Genomic DNA, 27,822 nt, shown 5'->3' on the forward strand with positions numbered 1-27,822 from the left:
GTCAACTAATGTAAAAACAATTTTGAAGGATGTGAAGAGTTTATGAAAGAAAATACAGTTTTGTGTTTGTGTGTGGCAGACAGTTTATATTCTCGCATATAATTAACAGCAATTTTTATTGTAAATCCATCAGTTTGTCTCAAAAATGACTCAAATGAGAAATAGACACAACCAAGAGAGTTACAGTAAAAAAATCACTGTGATCAATAAGTCATGGTTCAACTCATCAAAATCATTTAAGCAGTTTCAACCTCATTGTTTTCAAGTTATAGAAAATTCAGCTCAATTTTCAAAAGTAATTTTAAGATTATTTAAATTGAAATAACTCGTATAGCCAATTTGATTATACTGCAACTGAACAGTTTTTTCAACTGCTTTACACATAATCTTTCCTTGTCACTCAAACAGCAGAAGCACACACCAAATCTGCAAAACCATACACTGATTCTCGGCCTTTGACTCAGTTTTCAGTTTCATAAAACACTTTTGCAAAACACAACACACAGTTCTCTATGCAACACACAAAAATCTAACAGGAATTCATTTTATGGCAAAGGTGTTTGCTTTTGAGATGTGTTTGTGCTTCATTTCGCAAGAGATGTGAGGCATTTTAAATTTTGTGTGTGCAATTCTTGGATTTGTGAGTACAGTTCTGTAAGTGGTTGAAAAAAACTGTAAGTTGAAGCATGTTTTTTTACAGTAGAGCTCATTTAGAGACGCACAGTTTGAGATCTTCTCTGAAACTCTGTGTGAGACGTTCAGCTGAGAATCAGACGATTTTGCTCTTCATTTTCATGTTTGCGTCCTCTGGGCGTCTTTCTCTCCTTCAACTCATTCAAATTCCATTTTTAAGCAGAGGTCAAGTCGAGGGAATTCACTCTTTGGCTTTCTCATGCATTTAACCGTCTCACTGTTGAATAATTGTGGCTCGAGGAAAGATTCTGCACATTTGCGTCATGAATTTTTATCATTGGACACGTCATATCGGCGGCTCATGAGTCGATGTTAATTGTGCAGGAACACTTTCTGTGTCCGTCATCCTCGTGGCGAGCTGAGAGATCATTTTCACAGCGTTCCCATAGTTTTCTCACCAAATTAAACATATATTCAGAGCGGGGTCGAGGGGTCACGGAGCCAGACACCATTCGGCGGCGGGACAATGCCGAGGGAAGTTGTGTGAACATGCCAATTACAGCCTGGGGAGACGAGCGCCGGCCGCTCTATATGACCAGAAGCGTTTCCCACGATCACAGCAGACGACACTCACGGCAGCCATTCACTTCCAGTCAGCCATCTCTGTCAGACCCCAGAGTACACTCAGAACATATATAAGATTTATGTAGCTGGGTTGCATATAAAATGTCCATACATTTGGATTTCACAGTTTTAACCTAAACAAACTAATAAACTTAATGTGATGCATATTTGTCAGTCGTGTATCAATGAAACAGGTCAGATTTGTGTAATACTAAATTAAATTTTAAACATCTTCATACTTTTACTACTGAATAAATGTAATTGTTTTCACAGTGAACAGGTTTATATGGAGGACCAAACCTGCATAAATAAATAAATAAAGGATTAAATGACTTGCTAAAGCAAGAATAATAAATTTTTAATAAAATTTAGTCCTGAATTTATTTTCGTATTATTTTATTATATTATCTAGTATTCAGGATTTATACTAATTCGAACCAATTTTAATGAATGCATTTCATGCATAATGATCAACTGTCTTTTTTTATTTATTTATGACTGACAAATAAGCATCACAATAAGTTTATTAGTTTGTTTATATTAAAACATGAACATTTTATATGCAATTTAAATACATAAATCTTACATTTAGGCTTTCTTTTGAGTCTACATTTAATATAAAAACTGTATCTAAAAGCTATATTTTCTTATAAAACACATTATAACAACTTTATAATACATCACTGTTTAATTGCTTTCCTTTAGCTATAAACTTGTCATAGGAAAGAAACTCTCAGTTTCAACTCAATTTCAACATTTCTCATTAAATTCAATACAAATGAAAACGATTCAAGTTAAGTGTAATGCATGTCTATAGTGCCTTGCAGTTTTACAGAATATTATGTTTATATCTTGACATTTACAGTCACATTTAGCAGTTTTCATTGTAGTCTGCCACTAAGAAGCCGATTTAAATATATCATTAAGTATATGAATCCCTGCTGAATCATAAGTGATATTTCATTCGTTTAACAAGCGGAGTGTTTATTGAGCTGGTCAGAATGGTGTAATTAGTGAAATAAAGGCAGGACTAGTGACACAACAAAAGCTCTTCAGAGGAGAAAATCACACACTAATCACAGGTCAGTTGACCTATTGATCCGAGGGGTCAGAGGTCAAGCCTGTTGATGGACTGGATCCATCGCTCTCTCTCAGTGCATTAAAAATTAATCACTTCGTACAAATGTCTGAAGTTTCTGTACAGTGAGTGACTTACAGTAAAGTTAACTTGAATGGTCATTTTAGTTATTTGTAGGACATTATTGTATATTACACTACCATTCAAAAGTTTAAGGTTGGTAACGTTTTTGAAAGAAGTCTCTTCTGCTTACTCAAGCTGCATTTATTTGATCAAAAATACAGTATAAACTGTAAAATATTATTACAATTTAAAACAGCTGTTTTCTATGTGAATATGTGTTAAACTGTAATTTATTTCTGTGATCTGCAGCTGTATTTTCAGCATCATTACTCCAGTCTTCAGTGTCACATGATCTTCAGAAATCATAATAATATACTGATTTACTGCTCAAGAAACATTTCTGGTTATTATCAATGTTGAACACAGTTTTGCTGCCCAATATTTTGTGTAAACTGTGATGCATTTTATTTTTCAGGATTCACAGATAAATAAGAAGTTCAGAAGAACAGCATTTATTAAAAATAGAAAAAATAGGAATAGGAAATAGAAATCTTTTGTAACATTATCCATGTCTTTACTGTCACTTTTGATCAATTCAATGCATCCTTGATGAATACAAGTATTAATTTCTTTAAAAAATATCTTGCTGACCCAAAAATATCTACTTAAATTTGACCGCACTTGTCAAGAAAAGCTTTGAACAGTTTCTGAATGTGTTGTTAAGTTGCTAGGGTGTTCTGGGTGGTTGTTATGTGGTTGCTAGGTGTTTTCTTTCATGTTTTCTTCCTTTATGTACATCTGTGGTATCTTTTCTCCTGTTTCATTATCCAGAAGGTGAAAATCATCTGATCGCTTTAGTAACCATTTCAGAGCTCAATGGCAATTGAGGATGTGTGTGTGTGTGTGTGTGTGTTTGAGTGAGTGAGTGAGAGAGAGAGAGAGAGAGAGAGAGAGAGAGACACACACACACACACACACACGTTGGTTTTTGTGGTTTATGGGGACTCTCCATAGGCGTAATGGTTTTTATGCTGAACAAACTGTGTGTGCTATTGCCCTACACCAACCCTACACCTAAACTTAGCCCTCACAGGAGACTTTGTGCATTTTTAGATTTTCAAAAAAACACCATTTAGTATGTTTTTTAAGCCTTTTGAATTACGGGGACATAGGCAGTGTCCTCATAAACCACCTTCATATTGTAATACCTCTGTCATACCCATGTCATTATACACATTTGTGTCCTCATAAACCACATAAACATGCACACACACACACACACACACTAGGTTCATGTGTGACAGCATTAATTACAGGCCTGCATTCAGTCTGTCTGAAGTCATGTGCATTGCCATGGAGATTCATTTGTCTCTGAGTGTGTATGTCTGAATGTATGTATGTGTGTGTAAGTGGGCAGATGGACGTGTGTGTGTGTGTGTGTGTGTGTGTGTGTGTGTACATTCGGGTCAGTCTCGAGGGAGGTTGACCAGACAGACGGCCCATCCGCTATTCCTTCATTTGGGTGGGAACCGGTCGTGGTTGATCAGACGGAGACTTTCTGAAGCAATCATGCAAGTGCTGATGTATATCTAGTGTCTATATTTACAGATATATATTTCTTCCTTGTTTGTATGTAATCTGCAAGCATGACATCAGTTTTAAAATGTTCTTCATATGTTGAGTGTCAGACTGAATGAATAACGTTGTTCAGATGCAGATGATGATCTGCTCCGGGGTCAAAGGTTCTGACAGTGATGCTATCGCGTCCTCATGTGGGGGAAGTGTGAATTACACTGGGAAAGCTGCACTACTGTTTCTTAAAGTTGCAGTCAGTACGTTTTGTTTTGGTTAAAAATGATCCGAAATCAATATTTGAGCAGATACATAACCAGCCAGTGTTTAAAACTATTGCCTTACTTTAGCCTGATTCACAACGGTTAGCTTATAATAATGTTTTCTAATTGTCATTACATAAAGAAGTTGTCCCGGCTAGTCGGCTATCATAGTAGTATGGTCAGAACAAACGTGGCAGATTTGTTAATTACTTGTTCAGATGACAGTATCCGGTGAAAATTCTTATTTGGTCATATATTCCAAGACGTAGGCGAGAATTTGTGATTCCTAAGTACAGTATCCACACCAGTGCGGTGACTGACTGCCACACATACTCCTCAAAACATTAGATTCATCCCGTACCAGAACATCCCACGCAAGCAAGATAATTCCACAAGTAACTGCAATTCCAGATTTTCAAACAGAGATGGCGACAGAGAGGCAAAACTTACGAAACACAGCTTTAAATAATTGCATGTGTATATATATATATATATATATATATATATATATATATACACATATATGGGGTTAGAAAGATCAGAGCCAGTCTGTAGATGTGAGTCGACAGAATCCATAGAAAATTGATTAACTTGACTTAAAGTGACAACCATCAGTTAATATTTAAAGTCTGTTTATGAAGTATTTACATAGACGTTCAATGTGGAAGAGTTTAAAGAGAGCACACTGAGCTTTCATGTAATTTTTTAAAATGACAGGATTTTGCTAAATAGTCTAGGTCATGTATTAAGTTCATGCATATTTTAATATGAACAACTATTATTAACAATATCTATGAAATTATCATTTTTCTTATTGATGTCACACTGAAGCTGTGTGATTTTCATAATAGTGCACCCTTTAAGCTCACCTTAAAATAATATGAAATCTTTAAAAATTACAGCACTGTTAAACCACAGACCAGCAATAAACTGTCCATTTATAATATTATGGATGTAAAAGTACAAGTCAGTAATGCCTGTGAAGTAATATATTAGCATAGCACACAATCTTATACAGCTAGTCAGCTAACTGTGTTGTAGCATCTGTGTTGTGTTGCTAAAACTATCTTTTGGATCTAACTCTAATTATTTCCTACATCCAAGTTACCGACTTATAATATGCAAAAGTCAGAACATTAATCTCTTAATTTTACGATGTGTAGTGAAACTTGCTCAAAATAAAGGCTTAAACATCATTTTTTTTTAAAACCCACATTTAAGGGGCTCCTCTTTTGGTGAAAGTTTGTAGACAGCTTTCAACATGGCCTCCAGACAGTGTGAACACATGGAGACTCATATCTCAGTGTGCAATGATCTGATTGACTTGAAATTACAGGAGGTATATAGTAACAAACATATCAATTGGTTAAGACATCAAGTAGGATAATAAATAATTTTTTCTTTTTATAATCTGATCTCAAAAATGGAAGTGTGCTTAATGGGTACGTTTACCTTATATACATGCATACTGCATACACACACACACACACACACACACACACACACACACACACACACACACACACACACACACACACACACACACACATACACACACACACACACACACACACACACACACACACACACACACACACACACACACACACACACACACACGTGTATATATATATATATATATATATATATATATATATAATTACATATTACATAATATATATTACTAATAATACATATTGTATGCATTATTACATATTATATATATAAATAATTATTACAATTCTCCCCGCCAATTTACGCTTTATGCAATTTGCAATTTGCTTTTGCTTTTACTTTTTTTACAATTTGCTTTTGTCTTGAAACCAAGAAATGGTGCACAGTCACAACACCTAAAATAGTCACGATACAAGCATAGATGGTACTATATTGATTGTTTTTTTCTTTTCTTTTTTTATTTGCGTTACTGGAGCATTATTCAATAAAAATTTGGTAACAATTTATTTTAGGGTCTCTTAACTAGTTGCTTTTTAGCATGCATATTACTAGAATATTAGCCATTTATTAGTAGTAATTAAGCACATATTAATGACCTTATTCTACATCCCTAATCCTACCCAATACCTAAACTTAACAACTAACATACTATCTATTAATAAGCAGCAAATTAGGAGTTTATTGAGGGAAAAGTCTTAGTTAATAGTGAATAAGTGTTCTCTATTCTAAAGCTGCTATGCAACGATTTGTATCGTGAAAAGCACTATACAAATAAACTTGAATTGAACTGAATTGAGAATCGAGTCATTCAGTCAAAGCATTAGCACTAGTTTCTATTCAACAGCAGGATACTAACAGCTGATGGCTTTACAAAAACCAGATTACTTGTCAAGTTTCAGTTCTACCTGCATATAATAGACAAGCTGAAAATCCATAGTGTTTTGTAATTTAGCTTTCAGTTATCTTTAACTGAAACCCATTTTGCATTTTTAAGTGAATTGCGATTTTACAAATATAAATAGTTTGCAACCACTTACCTTCAAAAATTTAGTATCATTTTTTTGTGTGTGTAGATGGCGCTGTTGCTCCACTAATGCTGAACTGCAGTGACATCACAGGAACATTTTAACACACTTTTTCCTGTAGATGTCAGGGTTATGAGTCTGAATCTGCATCTTCCTGCAGATCTGAACTAATTACCCTGGAGTTAATGAAAGAGTTTAGTTAATGCTAGTGTTTATGGCTCCAGGTGTGTGTGTGTGTGTGTGTGTGTGGTTGAGTTGAATCCAGGATTAAAGCTGCGTGCTCCTTCAGTGTGTGTCCTTCACAGCGTGTGTGAGATTGTTTGCAGCAGTAAAGCTCTGCTTTTAGATTTAATGAGCAGAATCCTGTGCCTTTCATATCTGATATGAAACTGTATCCTTATGAATTATGCATGTGTCTGTTTATGGATTTTTCTCACAAAGTTTCATGAGCTGTTTTCTCTGAATAGCTATAGGCCTATTTAGGGTTAACTTTTATAATTATGTCATTATAAGAAGCCATTTATCGGAAGTCAGGACAGAGAAAAATCCTTCTGCAATGCTGTTTAATTGAAGTCTGTGACTTCTGAGGTCGTATAAAACTGAAAACACTTCATTATATTTTAAACCGTTCCTGCTTCGTGTTTATGTGAGTTTGCCACATACAAATATCTGAATGTCATTGCATTAGACTGCAAGTGCAATATGAATCACAAACAAACTTTTCAAGCAAAACATTGAAATGCTCAAACAACAGATGTTGAAGTTGAAGAGGTTTTTGAGGCCGCTGAATGTGTCTGTCTGTCTTTCTCTCCGTCTCTCTTTCTGTGTGGTGAATATTTGCAGTGTTTCCTGGGTAATCTTGTAATTTGCAGTTGAATTGTGAACGCTTTGCAAATGTGTGTGAAACCGTCAACTGTTCAAATATACTCTAGGGGCTTTGAGTTTGTGTAAACCGTCTGAGACTGAGCCTCTCATCTGACATACATGAGAAAAAGTTGATTAAAATAGAGTTAAGACTACTTAAAACAATCAACCATCTGCCAAGAGCCAGTAGTTTTAGCCAACACAAAACACATCATTTAATGAGCAAAACTTACACAGCATTTAAACCCAAATGAAAATTAGCTGGAAATGTGCTCACCCTCAGGTCATTCAAGATGTAGATGAGTTTGTTTCTTCATCAGGTTTGTATAAATGTGTTTCTGCATCAGTGTCTCAGCAATGGATGCTCTGCAGTGAATGGGTGCCGTCAGAATGAGAGTCCAAACAGCTGATAAAAACATCACAATAATCCACAAGTACACTCTAAAAAAAAGGTGCTATTTTGCAAAAAATGGTGCAAATCTTGGTGCTTCAGCGGTTCTTTGGCATGACTGAGGTGCTATATAGCACCGCTACCATATACAGAACCTGTTAAGCTCCTGTATGGTTCTTCAGTGGGTCTTTGGGGTGATTAAGGTGCTATATAGCACCACTGCCGTAAAGAGAACCTGTTAAGCTCCTGTATGGTTCTTCAGTGGGTCTTTGGGGTGATTAAGGTGCTATATAGCACCACTGCCGTAAAGAGAACCTGTTAAGCTCCTGTATGGTTCTTCAGTGGGTCTTTGGGGTGATTAAGGTGCTATATAGCACCACTGCCGTAAAGAGAACCTGTTAAGCTCCTGTATGGTTCTTCAGTGGGTCTTTGGGGTGATTAAGGTGCTATATAGCACCACTGCCGTAAAGAGAACCTGTTAAGCTCCTGTATGGTTCTTCAGTGGGTCTTTGGGGTGATTAAGGTGCTATATAGCACCACTGCCGTAAAGAGAACCTGTTAAGCTCCTGTATAGTTCTTCAGCAGTTCTTCAGTGGTTCTTTGGGGTGATTAAGGTGCTATATAGCACCTCTGCCGTACAAAGAACCTGTTAAGCCCCTTTAAAGGTTCCTTACGAGCCAAAGAACCACTGTTGGTGCTGTTTAGCACCATTTTTGTTGAAGAAATACAATGCAATATGGCACCTCTTATGGTTCTACATAGCACCATTTGACAAAGGTGCTGTATAGTACCTTTAAAGATATAGTGCTATACAGCACCAAAAGTGGTTCCCCTATGATTACGAGCCAAGAACCACTTTTAGTGCACCATAGCACCATTTTTTTAGAGTGTAATCTACACCACTCCAGTCCATCAGTTAATATCTTGAGAAGACAAAAGCTGTGTTTGTGAGAAACAAACCCATAATTAAGACTTTTAACTTTAATAAACAACAAAAAAAGAATAATTGTCAACAAAATGTTTATTTTTATATTAAGTTTATTTATTATGATTAATGTAATAAAAAATATTATATTAAATATTAATATCCGCAGAGAATAATAATAACTGCTATTTAGAATTATTTAGAATATTTTCCCCCGGTTTCACAGACCAGGCTTAAGCCTAGTCCTTGACTAAAATGTAAATCTGAGCTGTTTCAACTGAAATAAACTTGCACTAACTGATCTTAAAACATGTCAGTGCCTTTGTTTTGTCTGAAGATGCACACCAGTAATGCTTTTTTCTAAGGCATGTTTATAAAAATTACTTAAATGTCCTAATTGAACTATGGCCTAATCCTAGTTTAGGCTAAACCCTGTCTATGAAACCGGGCCTTTGTGTGTCAAGACATTTTTATTAATCACTGATGAATGTTTAGTGTAATATTTTAAACAAAATCAAATTAATAATTCTAAGTAATAATTAAACCTAAATATTTTGTTAACAGTTATTTAATTACTATTATTTAATTAACATTTTCAAACATATTTTGCAACGATTAATCTTAGTTTAAATATGTACTAATACATTTTTAAAATCCTGCGTTGTATATGCATGCCATGCATTAACTAACATTAACAAATGCAGTCTTTTTGAAAAGTGGGAAACACTTTGCATTGTTAGTTTATACTAGATCAAGTTCACTGAATAATAATAACAGATGCAACTTTTGATTTTAATAATGCATTAGTAAATGTTGAAATTAGGTTAGGTTTTACTTTATTATGCCAGTTAGGGACATTTGGACCCAGAACACAGCATTAAGTAAATATATTAGCGCTGAATACGCTCTGATTACTTTCTCTGCTCTGTAATCTAATGCTATTGTTCCGTGACTGTTTGCACTCATATGAGGAGACGGATCGGAGCACGAGAGGGCAGATGCATCAAAGATTTTGGTTAATATCTGAAAAGGATTGAATATGAATGTTTTTCAAATGCAAATGAGACCTTTATGAACAAACACAATGGCACCGTGAAGGAAGCAAAGGTTCTGTTAAGAGCAAAATAATGACATGTACAGTATGACATTCATGGAGATAAAAACATAATAGCTGTTTAAGGTGACACAATGGTCTCAGATGATTCTCCTAACCGTTTACAGAAAAACAAAAACACACAAACGAGTCACTATCATCCGGTTGGAGAGGTAACACATAAATGATCTGTTGTGAAATGTTTGAGATCTCTGATTATGATTGCATAGTTTGGGATCTGAAATGCTTTATTCTCTTTTCTTTTGCAAAGACCTCCATGGACCTCCAGTTCTGTCTAGGAGAAAGATTTGAGATATTAAAGAGATTTTTCTTATGGCAAATGCTGAGAAAGCCCAGAAAAACACTGTCAGTCATGTGGTTTTGTGTCTCACATTCATCCGACTGTTTGTTAGCAGCAAGATTGTGTTCAGAACAGGAATCAAACTGCATTTTAATCAGTCTGGAGCTAAAAAAACATCATCCTGCTGAATCAAATGCCAAATGTTAATGAGATTTTAATTCGAGTGTCATTTGCAGAGAGACGGCTGGTGGAAATCTAATGGCTTTGAGAAGGGAAGCCAGAGCGGAAACACGGCTGTTTGAGGGACAAAAGCAGTGAGGTGAACAAAACCTGTCACGATCCAAAAAGAAAGTTGCATTTGCTTATAAAGTAGAGCTGTGTTTTGTATATTCTCATTTTTATTGACCAGTTTGTGTTGTTTACCAAGTCAAGCATCACTGAAATGCTTATAGGGTTAGTGATGTGATGAAACCTCACTCAAAAAAACTGAATAAATGCGTTTTGAAAATACGATTGTTAAAATAGATGCAAGTAGTTCGTTTTTTTACGATCACTATGACCATTTTTTGAATACTTTTAAAACTTTTAACACAGTTAGCACAACATCCGTCTGTGTAGGCTATACAATTAACACATTTCTTGCTGCTTTGACACAAAATGCATGCAGTTAACACAAATTTAAAATGCTTGAACTTCCTTTCCACACAAGCTCAACCAAGACCAAAACAATGTCATTTTACTGCCAAATTTACAAATGCTTTCACACTGTATGTCAGAACAGATACCATCATGTTCTAAAACTAACTTATAGGCTAAAGTCAAAGTGAACAGCTGTTCATATTGTGAATTGAAACACAAATATGTCCCCTGTATTTTATTATATTGCTAATGAGAAACAGCTGATTGAAGTTATGCAAATATATCAATTACAGCTGATTCCCATCTAGGAAACACACAGGTGTTGAGGTTCTTTCAGTCGAATGACCATATGATATACAGTAAAAGAGGACCTCTTTGGGCTGATCTTGTGTGGAAAAGTGTACTTTTGCATAAATGTGAGATTTTGCCAGAGAAAGGGGACAGGTGGGAGATCACTTGCTAATATGTGTGATCACATGGAACAATCCACCTTTCCCAGTGCAGTCAGAGCCTGGTCTGACACCCATTCGAGAATGATATCTCTTTTCCTTGACCCTTACTCCCCTTTCCTCAACCCCATCGAGGACTTTTCTGAGCCTGGAGGTAGAAGGGTTTTGACCAAAGGTCCATCCAGGATGCAATGGATGCTGAATGCCAAGACATTACAGCTGAACACTGCAGGGGTGGATAAGGCATACCAAAAGATGCTTCCCAAGATGCCTTGCCAGAGACGATATCAGGTGTGATGTGGATGAGAACATGCAGCCAAACGCAGAACACCAGGCAGATTAGATGACTTTTCCATTCTTCTGTGGCTTTTTCTGTTTGTATATTTTGTATTTTCTCATGACAAATGACAGCTATATCGCATATTTTTTTGCATTCTTGTTTTCTTTCTTGTTTTTCAAACGTCCTGTTGCAAATAAAGCCTTTATTGTAGCAATTCTGTCTCTGTCTTTCCCCCATAAAGCGTTCGTTCTATAAAGCTACTCTGAGATGGATCATTCAATTTTTATATGGAAAGAAAAGATTTCCAAAGTTTTCACCGACCAACGTAAATGTGGTTTTGATGGATGCAACACACTCCAAAAAAGTTGAAGAGTTAAAAACAGTGAAAGTGAAGCTTCTTTAAACAAACGCTCCTCAAAAGATCCTGATGATCAGATTTGAGACGCACTGATTTTTCTAGAAAATGATTGATGGAGAATCAAGTAAAGCTGAGCTGCTTCAGTCCAGTAAGAGTTCATCTGGAGATATGGAGCTGAAGGTGGACGAACAGAATTGACAAACAGATCCATGTTTACAAAGAAAGTACTTTATTTGCTCAAAGGAACAAGAATTCACTTAACATACATCTGGAATTCTCACATCCCTCTTCATGTGAATTTATAAAATATTCTCAAGTCGAAGCCACAAGACGTGAAACCAAACCAACTTGATCTGGTTTCAGATGATCACAGAAAGACCAAGATCTGATCTTCCTTGCCTAATAATTGAACCAGATCAGTATATCTGAAGCTTTTGAACACAGACAAACAGACAAACAGATGGATGCATTATCTAATTATAATAGCCTTAAAACATTAGATCTCTTAGAAATGTAATGTGCTAAATCAACAATGAACTGACTTTAACTGAAAAACTGACTGTTAACTATTGTCATACAACTATGCTGAGTAAGTGCAAAACAATATAATGCAATTTAAAATGGTAAAACTGTACAGTATTATGTTAACAAATATGTGCAGTGTGCTGAAGTGTCCTGTCATCCCTGTCAGTCCTGTGACTATGACGTCAATCCTGTTACTGTCATTCATTTCATAAAAATGGTAAAAATGGTAAAAAATTATATTTGATACAGCCTTCCAGGTTTTTCCATTGTAGCTTTAACTATATTTTATTTTGGACAAAGCCCTTTCTGTAATATCTCTCTTGTAAAAATATATATTTTTTCTTAATTGATGTGGTCACCCTCCAAAATTAGGATGCTCTTGGTCATCAGAACGACAAATATTAAAATATTGTAAAAAATGCAAAATTTGAAACAATCCAAGTAAAAAGAGGGACTAAAATGCTCATATGTGATCCTGGACCACAAAACCAGTCATAATGGTCAATTTTCTGAAAATTAGATTTATACATTATCTGAAAGCTGAATAAATAATCTTTCCATTGATGTATGGTCTGTTATGATAGGACAATATTTGTCTGAGATACAACTATTTGAAAATCTGGAATCTGAGGGTGCAAAAAAATCTAAATATTGAGAAAATCACCTTTAAAGTTGCTCAAATGAAGTCCTTAGCAATGCATATTACTAATCAAAAATGAAGTTTTAATATATTTACGGTAGGAAATTTACAAAATATCTTCATGGAACATGATCTTTACTTAATATCCTAATGATTTTTGGCATAAAAGAAAAATGTATAATTTTGACTCATACAATGCATATAACTGTGCTATGATGACTGCTTTTGTGCTCCAGGGTCACATATATGTGAAAACTATTACTTAGTTCTAATTAATTAACGCTTGTGTCGTTAACAGGGTTGACAAAAATAACACAACAGAAGGTAGAAAAATAGTTATAAAATAATAAATTACATAGCCTGAGATGGCACAATACAATTTCTTGTAATTTTAAGGTGTCTTCATTTCATGAATATTTAAAAAATGGTGATGAAACATATTATTATTTTTTTTAAATTTCAAGTGGAAAAAGCACAGATTTTGTGGAATGACCCTTGGACTCTCATTCTGACGGCACCTATTCACTGAAGAGGATCCATTGGTGAGCAAGTGATAGAATGCTACATTTCTCCAAATCTGATGAAGAAACAAACTCAAATTTTCAGCAGATTTTTTTTTTGGGTGAACTATTCCTTTAAGCAGCCGTCCTAACTAAGAGAAACCCCCTCACACGCTCAATTAGACTCTAAAGTGTTTAGTATTCCGGTCGTGAACCGTCCTGATGGGGGTCGCTTTCAATTCAAGCTGTGTGTGTGATGAAACCTCCCTCACTGGCAGCTGGGCCCCTTGGTCACATGACCTCTCTTCATCTCTGTGGCAATTACCATCATCATCAGCAGCAGCGTAGTTAAATAGAAATCAGTCCTGGGCCGCAGATATCAGGAGCGCTGAAATAAACCCACATCTGTTCATTTCAAGACTTATTCAGCTTAAAATCCACAACGCATACATTTTTAAAACTACAAGGCAAGAAAGAGTAGCTTGATCTGTGTGGATTCGCAAAGCTGTGTGTGTGTGTGTGTGTGCTCAACTGTTCAAAATTGTTTCAAGAAGTGAACTAAACCAGACAAAAAGTCCCTTTGGAGACATCCTCAAAGGTAAAAATGAATCCGAAATGAAGTTTTTAAAGAGAGTTTTCTCTCAGGTTTTGGGTTTAGAGTAGTCTGCGTTCTGTCTGTTTGGAATACTTTAAAAGAAGTATAAAAATCAATAGCCATGATAAATGTGCTGCTGACAAGCATTTTAATAAACATCATACATATTTGAAAGTGAATGCATGACTGATCAGTATATTCTGTCTTCTGAATGATCTGTGCTACTGTTGGAAAGTGTGAGATTGGTGAGATTTAAAAATGTTTTTGAAAGAAGTCTCTTCTGCTCACCAAGGATGCATTTATTTCATAAAAAATTCAGTAAAATCAGTAATATTGTAAAATATTATTACAGTTTAAAATAGCAATTTTTTCATATACGTGTATAGTAAACTGTAATTTATTTCTGTGATCAAAGCTGTATTTTCAGCATCATTACTCCAGTCTTCAGTGTTTTTGGTCTGTGGCACTTACTGCCATAAATGCATTGAGAAAGATAAATATTTTATACTTATTTCTACCAGCCAAGACCTATTCATCACTTCCCTGTTATTTGCCGCGTCAGACAAAAGCCTTTTTCATTTGGTTTATTTCTCCAGCCATGAAAGATTCAGACGCTCGGCTCTTCTCTGGTCCTTCAGGCTCTTCTCAAAGCCCTGTATTCACCAGATCTGTTACATGTTGGGTTTTCTGTGACTGTTCCATGTCGGGTTTTCTGTTTTCCCCTGTGTCCTAGATCAGTTTAATTAGTCATTGTGTACACCTGTCCTTCCCAATTACCTGCCCCTTTATAAGTTCCTGTGTTTGTCAGTCTCACTGTCGGTTATTGTTTCTGTTATGTTGTGTGTGCACTCCTGTGTCTGTATCTGCTCCTGGATCTCTGATTAAAAGAGAAGTTAATGGTTTATCCTCGTCGTGCGCTCCTTACTCCGCACAGCAACGTAACATAATAACCGACCGAAACAGTAAGATTGCGGCGTGTTTTTTCCCCGTTTTGTTTCCCGTTTTTTGTCAAGTTTTTTATTTGTTATTATGGATCCCGCTTTCCTCGTCATCCTGCTGGAGCAGGGGGACCGCTCTCTCGAGGACCACACAGAGGATTTTTTGTTCCTGGCCAACTTAACACACTTCCCGGACTACTGCCTCTGCTCGTTCTACAAAGCTGGACTGAACAACACCACACGTGGGCAGTTGTCCGGGGACGGTCCTCGAGAGAGCCTCGCCGCCTTTATCGAGTGGGTGCTGGTGTCTTGCAAATCGCAACTCACCGTGGACCTCGCAGAGAATGACACCAGCCCCACTCGGGACCCAGCGCCCAGTCCACTACCACCCCGCAGCGCGGAGCTGCCCGAGCCCACCGCAGACGGAGAGCCAGAGCCTGCCGCGGTCGTTGAGCCATCGCCATCAGGAGCGACAGAGCTGCCGATCGTCCCGGAGCCCGAGCCCCAAACGTCTGACCAGGTGCGAGAGCCGGCAGTGCATCCGACGGTGGAGAAAGTTGTGGAGATCGCGGGGGCGATGGAACGCCCCGCCCACGACGCCACCGCTGAGGGTGAGCATGAACTGGACCTGGGTAACCTCATTGACTTCCACTCTGACACGATCATCCTTAAGCCAGCTCCTGTATTGAACTTCTGGGAAATTATCCCACCCGACCTCCCTCTCCCACCGCCTCTCATTGATCTGGTTCCTACTCCAACACCCTCATCACTGGAGTTCGTCAGCCCCTCTGCTCACCCTCAGCTCACCATCTGTGGCGTGGGCTCGCCGCTGGTCTGCCGACCTCCAGCTCTGTTGGCGTTGAGTCTGGAGGATCCCTCGTCTCCGCCCTCAGCCTCCGAGACCCAGACTCCGCCTCAGTCCGGCGACCCTGCGGCTCCACCATGCCTTCAAGCTCCCTCGGCTCCACCGGATCCCGTCTGTCCACCAGCTCCACCGGGCTCCCTCGTCCTTCCGGCTCCGCATTGGTCAGTCGTCCCCCTACCTGCACCTCAGGACTACTCTCCTTGGGCTGCGCCCCGTCCCTTCGTCCCTCCGGCTCCGTTGGGCTCCTCCTTCCCTCCTGCTCCACCTATGTCCTCTGTCGCTCCGGCTCCGCCGCGGCCTTCCGGATCTCCGCCTGCGCCGAGGTCGCCGAAGACATCTGCTCCGCCTTGGACCTCCGGATCTTCGGCGTCACCCTGGCTCTTCGGCTCTCTGTCTCCACCTCGGGCTCCACCACCACCTGCTCCGCCGCCGTTGGTCGGCCCCATGGAGTCGGCGGTCCCTCCTCCACCATGGCTCCTCCCTCCGTCGGCTCCCCCGTGGGCCACCATCTGGACTGTGGCCTGGGTCGTCATCTGGCTCCTCCTGTTCCTGGCTCCCCCTTGGCTCCTCCCACCCTCCACTCCCCCATGGACTTATTGTTTGGACTCTCTGATGTTTATTCCCTGCCACCCTCCGGTTCCACATCCTCCTCCAGATCCCCCACCCGCCCTCCTCAGTTGTTACGTTACGGCGTGAGGCCACGCCTTGCCGGGAGGGGGCGATATGTTACATGTTGGGTTTTCTGTGACTGTTCCATGTCGGGTTTTCTGTTTTCCCCTGTGTCCTAGATCAGTTTAATTAGTCATTGTGTACACCTGTCCTTCCCAATTACCTGCCCCTTTATAAGTTCCTGTGTTTGTCAGTCTCACTGTCGGTTATTGTTTCTGTTATGTTGTGTGTGCACTCCTGTGTCTGTATCTGCTCCTGGATCTCTGATTAAAAGAGAAGTTAATGGTTTATCCTCGTCGTGCGCTCCTTACTCCGCACAGCAACGTAACAAGATCATTCACACCTGTCTTTATTTTGCCCATTAAATCTGCTGCCATGGCTCTTTTCATTGGCCTCTCGTTATGTAGCACTGTCAGCAAGTGATTCCAGTTTTCCTTTCCCACCACATGAGTGAAAAAATACAAATCTTACTACCGTCCATACTGTTCTCATCATACAATACTGATATTTTCTCTGAAATGGTAATACATGTCATTTTACACAGGGCTGTTATTCTAGTGTTATTTGTATGCTACTTGTGTATTTATTATACACTAAAAAAAGTGATTCTTTGGCTCGTAATCATCGGGTGAATCACTTTTTGTGCTGTATAGTACCAAATCTTGGTGCTTCAGTGGTTCTTTGGGGTGTTTAAGGTGCTATATAGCACCACTGCCGTACAAAGAACCTGTTAAGCCCCTTTAAAGGTTCCTTACGAGCCAAAGAACCACTGTTGGTGCTGTTTAGCACCATTTTTGTTGCAGAAATACAATGCAATATGGCACCTCTTATGGTTCTACATAGCACCATTTAACAAAGGTGCTGTTAAAGATATGGTGCTATATAGCACCAAAAGTGGTTCCCCTATGAATACGAGCCAAGAACCACTTTTAGTGCTATATAGCACCATTTCTTTTAGTGTAATTTAGAATTTTGAATAGCTTTTAATTGGATATTTTCAGTATTCATTTGAATTTTTTCAGATTTATTTTCAGTTTTAGTAATTTTATTTCATTCAACTTAGTTCTAATTTTCAAGTTTTTTTTTTCAGTTTTTCATCTAATATTTATATTTTATTTTCAATTAAAATGATTTATTTCTCCTAGACATCAGTAAGACTAAATAAAAATAACACATTTCATTCAGAAATTGCTAGTAAACTTGACAAATAGTTACAAGGAAAAGACAAGTAATACACTGAACTAAACATGATATTTGGTGGTAAAAACATTCTCCAATATTAGTTTTTTCAACTTCGAAAAATATATATATATTTTTACAGTGTTTATTTATAACTGTTATTTTAGTATTATTTATATACTATTATACTGTGTATGAATATTTTTATATTTTATTGTAATATATTAATTTTAGTCATTTTTATTTTCAGTTTTAGACATTTTTATGAGATTTCTTTTATTTTTTTATATTTATATTTAGCTTTAGATTTGTTGTCCAGTTTTTAATATTTTTGTTACGGGATTTTGTCTTATTATGTTTTTATATTTATGTTTATTATTTAGCTTTATATTGATTTTTAGTTAAGTACAAGTTAAATACCACTTATTTATTCAGTGTTGTAACTCTATTTTTATTATTCAGTTATTATTATTTATATAGTATTTTGTTATGTTAATTTTTGAATTTGCTTTGTGATATATATATGAATTTTAGTCATTTTTATTTTATATTTTAATAATTTTGTTATAGTATTTTGTCTTTTATTATTTTTTTATATTTAGCTTCAGATTCATTTTCAATTTCAGTACTTAGAACTTTTTATTTTTTAAAAATGTGTATGTTTTTCTTAAGGGTAAATACCACTTTTTCCAATGTAGTTGTAACTCTACAAACTTTTTACAGTTTATTCATGACTTTAATAATAATTTATAATGTAAATGTTATATTTGCTTTTTGGCATGTGCTTTTTAAATTTATTATTATTTATTTTTTTTTACCTTTTTTTTTTCTGTAGAAAGACTGAAAATTACATTACAACACAATACAATAATCTTAGTTTTATTACCAATTTGGAAAAAGTCATTTTGTACAGTGAAGGCTGAAAAGCACGATCTTCCTCTGGATTGGTGACTTTTTTTTTCAAAGAGAGAGAATGCATACACACACACACACACACACACACACACACATACACCCACACACACACACACAGTCAGGTTTGCGCACAGATGCTCCGGAGCAGGCAAGGGCCGTTGGCATGGGAACCCTCGGCCTCAGAGAGAATGCTGGGACTGTTTGACAGAACGCTGTCAGACCGAACGCATAATTACTGCCTTCCCTCTGACGAGCCAATTAGCACAATGAGCTCCAAAGGCCTTTAGACTTGTTCTGTTTGGCCGAAGAAAGAAGCACAGCATTCTTAAAAATAACAGATCCAGAAAGGCTTTGACAGCTTGATGTCACAGGAACAACTCTTCTGTGCTTCTGAAACAAACCAACAACATCCTAGATTTGTGACGGCAGCTTTTGCAGGTGAACACCACTCACTTTTTTATCCAGAGTAGTTATAACTTTGGTTTATCACTACACTTCACAACTGCTACTTTAGTATTATTTATAGTATTTCAATACTATTATATATAATATAATGTATAAATCATATATAATGTAATAGTATGCTATTGTATATAATTATAGTATTTCAATATTTTGATTTATCGTTTATGGTGATGTTTTCAGTTTTCATTTTAATTTTAGTTTTGGCAATTTTGTTATGGTCTTTTGTTTTTTTTATTATAATTCTTTATTGATTTATTTTCAGTTTTAGTATTTATACAAATTTTAAATGAGCTTTTAATGTGATATTTTCAGTTTTCATTTTAGTTTAAGTAGTTTTTATGGGCTTTTGTCTTTTATTATATTTTTATAGTTCTATTTCTATTTAGCTTTAGATTTATTTTTTATTTTGTAATTGTAGTACTTAATATTTTAAATGAGGTCTTAGTGTGATATTTAAAATTTAAAATTTAGTTTTATCAGTTTCGTTATGGGATTTCGTCTTTTATTTTTATGTATTTTCTATTTAACTTTAGATTTATCTTTAGTTTTAGTGCTTTTCCATTTTTAATTAAATTTTAGTTATAGCAATTTTGTTATGGGATTTTGTCTTTTATAATAATATTAATAATAATAAATTCTATAACTTTGTTCATCCATCATTTTACTTTGTTTCACAGCTGTTATTTTAGTATTATTTATATATTATTACAATATTTAGTAGCTTTTAATGAGGTATTTTTGTTACAGGCTTTTGTCTATTATTATTATTTTTTTATATAAATAAAAATTTTGTCTATTTTGCTTTAGATTTATTTTCAGTTTTGTTTTACAATTTTTGCTTTAGCTTCTAGTTTTCGAAAATGTAAACACCATTTTTACATATTTATCCGGTGTAGTTGTAACTCTACAAACTTTTTACAATTAGTTGATTCCCCACTTTATATACTTTACTTCTCAACTGCTTGTAATTTGCATTGACTTTTGCATTTTTACATTTGATTAGGTTTCTCTCTCTCTCTGTAGATCACCAGCAGGTGCTTCATCTGCAGTGGGATTCTGGGAGATGCTGACATTTGGAAAAGTCAGCAGAATGCACCTGTTTGACCTGCAGCAGGAATGGCTCAGATTTGCTCTCGGTGTGATCCGAGCGCTTTGGATTAGACTGATTTTAGTCACAGAGAGAAGAAACTCTGAGTTTGATCCAGCTGAATGTCAGCATACTGGATAATCGCATACACTTGCTTTCAAAACGACTATAGATTAACCTTTTGCCTAATAGTTTAGAAATTGAACATAAAAACACATCAGTTATTGAATTGTTTTCCATATGAGATCATACACCCAAAATAGGGTTTTGTTAAATTGATCTCACTCTGGGAATATTGTTTGCTCTTTGACAAATTGTTTTGTTTTGTTCCTCATTGTGGCTTTGGATAAAAGTATCTGCTAAAAGAATAAACATTAATGTAAATAAACATGAAATCAAACTTGCATTCTTAATGCACATAGTGTTATTCTGAATGATGCATCATTATTGCAAAGAAAATGCTTTGTACTCATTAATCAAAATATAATAGCTTGCTTTTCCTTTTCTATTTTCTATTTTAATTTTAATTTAAGTTTTAGTGATTTAGTTGTTTTTGACATTTAGATTAGTTTTTTATGTCTGTATAATCTTATTGAATTTAAGTTATTTCAGTACTTCCTCTTAAACTAAATGAAAATAAGATGGTTTTTGTTACTATTTTGAATTATATTTTATTTTTATATTTACTGTTTTGCATTTTAATTTTAGTTAAAAATTAAAAATTAAAGTTTTTTTTTAAATTGTGTGTTTTTGTCAATTTTAATAGTTTTAATAGTTTCTTTATATGTCTAGTTTTTATACATTTTTATTTCAGTTTCAGTTATTTTAGTACATTAACATAAACTAAATAAAAATGAGAAATGTTGCCTTGGCAACTAGCTGAATTAAAAACTTTTTTAAAAAATATATATATATATATTTTGTTTTATACTATTATATTTTACAATGAGACTTTGTTGCAGAATCCCCTTTTTTCATCTCATCCATATACTGCAAAAATTTATTTTTCAAAGTTTTATTGTACGTTTTACAATATTTCAGTTTGAGTACTTAAATTTCACATTTAATTGAATATGTAACTTGCAATTTCTTTGTAGTAAATCATATAAGTAAATCCTACTGATTTTTTTCATTGCAGGCTATTAGATAATGTTAACCAATTGCCAAACAACTAGTTTGCTTTTCATGATCCAGCCAATTCCCACCCTACATTTTTTACTGTAAAATGAGAAAATATTTCTAGAACCTGTGTTACTGTATTAAACCCGTCGGTCAAATAAACAGGAGAAAGTAACTCGTGAGCGTCTTTCTGTGTGATGCTGTATATCTGTCTCCCGCAGGCTCTCCGTGTGCGTCTCGCTGCTTTTACTTATCTGGAACTTTGCCGTCGTGCTTAAAGACATTGCTTTTCATTTTATGTGAAGCAGAGGGCTGTGCTGTGTCAGGTTCATTTGTCACGTTTATGAGCATTTTCTGCTGTGTCTGGAGTGATGGAGAACTCGCCTCAGCATCCAGCAGCAACGTTTACAGGGTGAATGTTAAGAGACTTCAGTGCATTACTTCATCTGCTCTGGCTTATATGTCTCAGATGTTTCTCCTGGAACAAAATCAGTCCTGTAATCTCAGATGGAAGAGATTTCTCAGACAGTCAGAGACACTCAAACATTTCTCATCAAATCATCTGAGCTGCTCCACATTCATTTCATAGCTTTGCATTCCTACTGGATGACAACTAAGGACTCAATTGTGTGTTTTTATATCTAGGAGAAACATCTGAGACAAAGATGATGCTTAAATGCAAGATAAAATCTCCTAAACGGCACAGGAGCAGTAAAATGTTCCTCCGTCTCTCTCAGACATGCATTGCTCTTATTCTCTTTTGTTTAGAAGAGGCGAGATTTTATCCAGACGGGCATGTAAATAAACAGATGCTGAAAGCCCCAGAGAGAGATTAATAGGGTCCATTAACAGATTAATTAATGCATGAGCTGGTGATTAAACAGCGGTCTCCTAAATCACTGCCTTTAACTGAAATAAACACTCATATTTAGTGAGAGACTGTTTACTCTGGTAGGAAAGTAAATGCAGATCAAGTTTAGCAGCATGATACCAAGCCTGAAAATGAAGATTAATTAGTTCTGAATGTATATTTTGTGGCAACGTTGAACTACTGAAGCTGAACGGGTGCTGTTCTTGACCTTTTCATCACCATGCAGCTCTCTAAATGTTTATGTACATGGTGGTTTTAAAGGAATAGAAACTTGACTTTGTTTCTTCATCAGATTTGTAGAAATGGATGCTCTGCAGTGAATGGGTGCCGTCAGAATGAGAGTCCAAACAGCTGATATAAACATCACAATAATCCACACCACTCCAGTCCATCAGTTAACATCTGGAGAAGACAAAAGCAACAAACAAATTCATCATAAGATGTTTTTAACTAAAATACGAGTCTATGATTCATAATAATGCTTTCTCTGGTGAAAAAGTGTTCTGGTCTGAATCAGGAGAGAAATCTGCACAAATCAAGCACCGTTTACAAGCCAAAACACTGTTTACAAGTCAAATTTTGGTGTGAGAGACAACAGGAGATGGACTTTTTCACTGGAGGAAGCGTTATTATGGATTATGGACTCATATTTAAGCAGGAAGCTGTGTATTGAAGTTAAAAACGTCCTAATGATGGATTTGTTTCAGCTTTTGTCTTCTCCAGATGTTAACTGATGGACTAGAGTAGATTACTTGTGGATTATTATGATATTTTTATCAGCTGTTTGGACTCTCATTCTGACGGCACCCATTCACTGCAGAGCATCCATTGCTGAGACACTGATGCAATGCTACATTTCTACAAATCTGATGAAGAAACAAACTCATCTACATCCTGGTTGGCCCCAGGATAAGAACATTTTAAGCCAAATTTTCAGCAAAAATAGCTTTAATACTACTAATGTTGTCCCGCAATGCAATGTGCTTTGACCTGACCTTCCATTTCTAGTGTGCATGAATTAACCGGCACTGACATCACCTGTGATTTTAAACATCCCTTTTTTGATTCATTAGGTCTGCCTAAAGGCATGTTTGAGAAAAATTACCATATTTATTTCTGAGATAACGGAATGCCACTCGCTGAATTAAACGTGACTTTTTGAAATGTTTATTGCTGCATACTGCATACTATTTTACATGCCATTTTTCATAATAAGCAGTTTCTAATATACTGCGCAGCATGCACTTGTATTTCAAAGTGTGTGTGTGTGTGTGTGTGTGTGTGTGGATACCTACCAGGATTAGAGTTTATTGGTTACAGGCTTTGAGTCAGCATTTCTCTCCACTGCAACAGAGACTTTCCTGAGTCTCAGACCAACACCCGAAGCCAAAAGTCCTCATTTCTGTCAGTGCAAATAACATCAATAAGCACTTATTCAGTATTCTCAAACAATATTAGAAGCCTGATGATATGTTTGAGATATATGCTGGTGTGGCTAATGATTTCAATTTAATTTTTTTCCCTCTTCAGGTAAAAGTCCTCACGGATCTGAGGGTTCAGTGAGTTTGTCGTTAATGCCGCTCAGATCATAAGCTCAGCTCACTCTAAATATGGACTCCATTAACCTCATTATGTTTTTCACGGATGATATACTTCTCTTCACGGCTGTAAGAGTTATTCCTGAATCTACCCAATGTATCTAAATTATACACCGACTTTCAGGGGGTCAAATTGTTAAAGGATAGTTATACTGTAGTTTCAGTGGGCCAAATTTGGGGCGTGATTATTAAAGGTTTGCAACTTTTGGCGCCACCTGCAACAGTTAGTCAGACGTCAACCATCTTAGTCTTTTTTAAATAAATAGCTACTAATATTTTATTCATTCTTGTCATGTAAATATGTAATAGAGTGAGGAAAAACTGCTTGTTTTGTAAGTGACTTCTGTGTGAATTGTGCTTTAGGCTATACATCGCTATAATATTGATAATGGGTAATGCATCAACAAATGTAAAAAAAAAAAAAAGTAGCCTGAACAAAGAATTTTTAGTTGGAGAAGTCAGTTTAATTTTTTGTGTGAACCGAACAAAAACCCTCTAATCATGTCACTATAAAGTTGTTTTGTTTGCTTTACTACTCAAGTGTTTGCTCACAAAATATCCAAATATTCTCCCAACTTCTCAAATTGAGTCATCTGAACAATTTTACCTTGAACAATATTGCACAAGTTCCCAGCATGCATTGCAGCATTTTATTTAAATTATTATTAAAATGTTATCATTGTTTTACATTTTACTTGGTTAATCTTTGATTGATTCGACAGGTCTTTTAAAATCCAATAGACTGACTTTTACTTATTAGATGAACTGAAGTTATTAAGTTGTAGGTTGCTGGTTGATTGCGAAATTTTACATTGTTGTGCATTGTATAGATTTTTACTCAATAAATGTTTAGCTATTTTATAATCACATTGGAGCCTAAATGAATTGTTAACATAAATGATGTATTCATGTATTTTCTCAGGAGTTCTATCCAAGTGTGAAATGCATTCTCCCTCTCTCCCTTTCTCTCTCTTTCTCTCTCTCTCAGGATCGGGAGGGGGTTTTGTGGAGCGCTGTGCTCCTCTCTTCTTCTCCAGCGCGCTTTTGTTTCTGATCTCTCCAGTAGACGGAGGCGCCGCTGCGGAGAGACCGGCGTCAGTCTGCGCGTCTCTCCTGTGTCCGTTCCTCCGCGGATCTGCCCGGTGCTTGCCATTGCTTTACTGTTCGAGAGCAATTACAGCTTCATTTGTGGAGTTCTGTTCATTTCATGTAACAGAAGTTCCAGCAGACTCTGATCGGATCGGCTCTTTCTCCGCCAGAGGCACCGGGGCATCCGCACTTCGGTTCGGTTCGGTTCGGTTCTTCTCAGCTGATCTTCATCTGTACAGCCGGTGTGGACTCAAACTCTCAGCTCTGACAACTTGAACAACTCCAGGTAAAAAGGAAACCTTCTCATAACTATTACTTGCGGATTAATGTAGCAGTAGGGGTTTTGGTGGATGGATGTCTGATTTAGCGGATCTTTCTAATCCGATTTAACCATCTAGATGTCTGTAATCTCATCCAAATCGTTTGGTCATCATGTAATTCCTGCTTGCATTGTCTGAATGTGGAAATCTGGTTCTGTTTGAGCATCTGCACATTTGTGCTATGGTAGTGAATGTTAGTGCATCGTCTTTGTGGCAGATTTTTGGAAATACTTTAGACATCTGAAGAAGCCAAAAGATATATTTACTTTTGACGCTTAACATTTATTTTAATTTTATTCAGCAGATGGTTTTATTCAAGGATAGACAGAACATTGTAAGCATTTATTAATAGAGCCATAACAGTATGCATAGTTTAAGTATAAGATGCAGTAAAGAGCAATGCAGTAAAAGTTATAAGAAATGCCAAAATCTGCCATTGTATAGCAAGTCGCACGATTTTAAACAAAGAATGCATAGAATGCATGTAATGTTACTTAAGTTAAAATCACAGTTTAAGATACTTTTTTTTTTTAATCTTATAAATGTAATAAAATTGATTAGTACACAAACTATACCTGAGGTAACGTGCAGAAAAGAATGGAAAGATAGAAGGTATTATAAGAAATCCCACTATACTGCACTGCAAGTTGCAAGATATTGAACAAAGAATGCATGTAAATCTTTATTTAAATTAAAATCATAGAGACCTCCTCATTTGTAAGTCTTTTTGGATTAAAGCACCTGCTAAATGCATACATGTAAACGTAATAAAGCTGTTATAATAAAATAAAATTAGAACTGAAACGCAGAAAAGAACACAAATATATAATACTACAGTCGAAGTAGTAAAAAAATGCCAAAATCTCACCACTGCATTGCAAGTTGAAAGTTGAAATTGCACAAAGAATGCATGCAAGTTAAAATCTCAGCATAAGATGTTGATTTGCAGGTTGTTTTGGATAAAAGCATCTACTAAATGCATAAATGTAATAAGACGGATTAGTACACAAGATAGAGCAGAAGTGAAATACAGAAAAGAGTTGACAGATAGAACAGTGCAGTAAAAGTTATTATAAGAAGTCCCACTTGCATTGCAAGTCACAAGATACTGAACAAAGAAAATCATCGCAAAAGATATTTCTTCTTTACATTGCAAGATACTGCACAAAGAATGCATGCAAATATTTAAGTTAAAATCATAGCATAAGATACTTCCTCATTTGCAAATTGCCTTGAATAAAAGTGTCTGCTAAATGCATGAATGTAAATGTAATAAAAAATAGTGCACAAGAGCAGAAGAGAAGTGCAGAAAAGATTAAGAAATGCCAAAATCCTACCATTGCAATCAAGATACTGAAGAATGCATGCAAATGTTTACTTAAGTTACAATCATAAGCAGTGATACACCATAAAAATATTACTTAAAACATGCTTTGGGTTATAATGTCCAAATTAACAGTTTACTTCACGTTTTTAAGGGTGAAATCAGATAGAAATAGTTCCTGCTCCGATCAGCTGATTCCTGAAGCCATTGGCTTGTACAGAAGAACAGGGTGCTGTATATATCAGCTTACGAATGCTCTCGCTGCTCCTTTGTGGCGGAAGAGAGATATCAGTGTTGGTAGGCATTAGTAAGTGTGCTCGACAGGCAGCTGTGGTTCTCGGCGAGAGGTGTAGGCTAAGATCTCGTTCCTTGTGGCAGCTGTACTGAAGTTGCCGGAGATCAAAAAGTCTCTGGCAGCTGCAGGCATTTATTATTCATCCCGGCACCTCTTCACAACCCTTCAGACCCTTACGACACACTGACCGCGATGCTGTGACATCATAATCATGGGACACTCAGACAGCTGCAGGATTCTATATCAGCATTTCCTTTGGGATCGTCTGCAATTTGTGATTTTTGGGTTTAATCACGGGCCTAAATGGATGTGTGGGTTTAGAGGGCCACGATGGGAGGTTAGGGTGAAAATAAGAGGATTAATGGTGTTGGATTTATAGGAGTCTGATAATGAGATGGTGTTTTAGGGGTGAAGGGAGCAAAGGGTGAACGGGTCAGAGAAATCAGGGCTCGAGGTCAGGTGTTATGTATAGTTCACAAATCCGATCAATCTGGTCAGCCTTTGTGTTTCAGGCACTGATCGATGCAGTACGGATCTCTCTTTCTTTTACACACAATCAGAATCCAATTCCAAAGCAGTTTTATTGGCATGATAAAAAGTAGTTTAAATATTAAGCCTATGCATATAACTGCAGTTATAACAAACTGATTTTTCTCTCTCTCTCTGATTTCACCTAAAGCGTCTAAAATTCAGAGCTTCATTGTGAATTGTTCTTTGTTCTGTATCAGTGTGTTCTTGAGCGCAGACGTGTTTAAGACATGTTTCTCAGTGTTTGTGTTCAGTGTGTGTGTGAGACGGCATCTGTTTGCTCAGTG

At 36.4% G+C, this 27,822-nt stretch overlaps 1 protein-coding gene across 1 annotated transcript in view; it reads left to right on the plus strand.

Moving 5' to 3' along the window:
* Positions 1–11,459: 11,459 nt before the first annotated feature.
* LOC306880924 (neurocan core protein-like) overlaps positions 11,460–27,822 on the plus strand; it is a gene marked incomplete at both ends in the record, with an annotated part of 93,214 nt that continues 76,851 nt past the window's right edge. Inside the window, 4 exons of the mRNA XM_079434731.1 lie at positions 11,460–11,666; positions 23,912–23,940; positions 24,968–25,121; positions 25,196–25,310. Coding sequence (XP_079290857.1) covers positions 11,460–11,666; positions 23,912–23,940; positions 24,968–25,121; positions 25,196–25,310 — 505 coding nt within the window. The remainder of the gene's footprint in view (positions 11,667–23,911; positions 23,941–24,967; positions 25,122–25,195; positions 25,311–27,822) is intronic.

Source organism: Barbus barbus, assembly GCF_936440315.1.
Source record: "Barbus barbus genome assembly, chromosome: 15".
NCBI classification, from domain to species: Eukaryota; Metazoa; Chordata; class Actinopteri; order Cypriniformes; family Cyprinidae; genus Barbus; species Barbus barbus.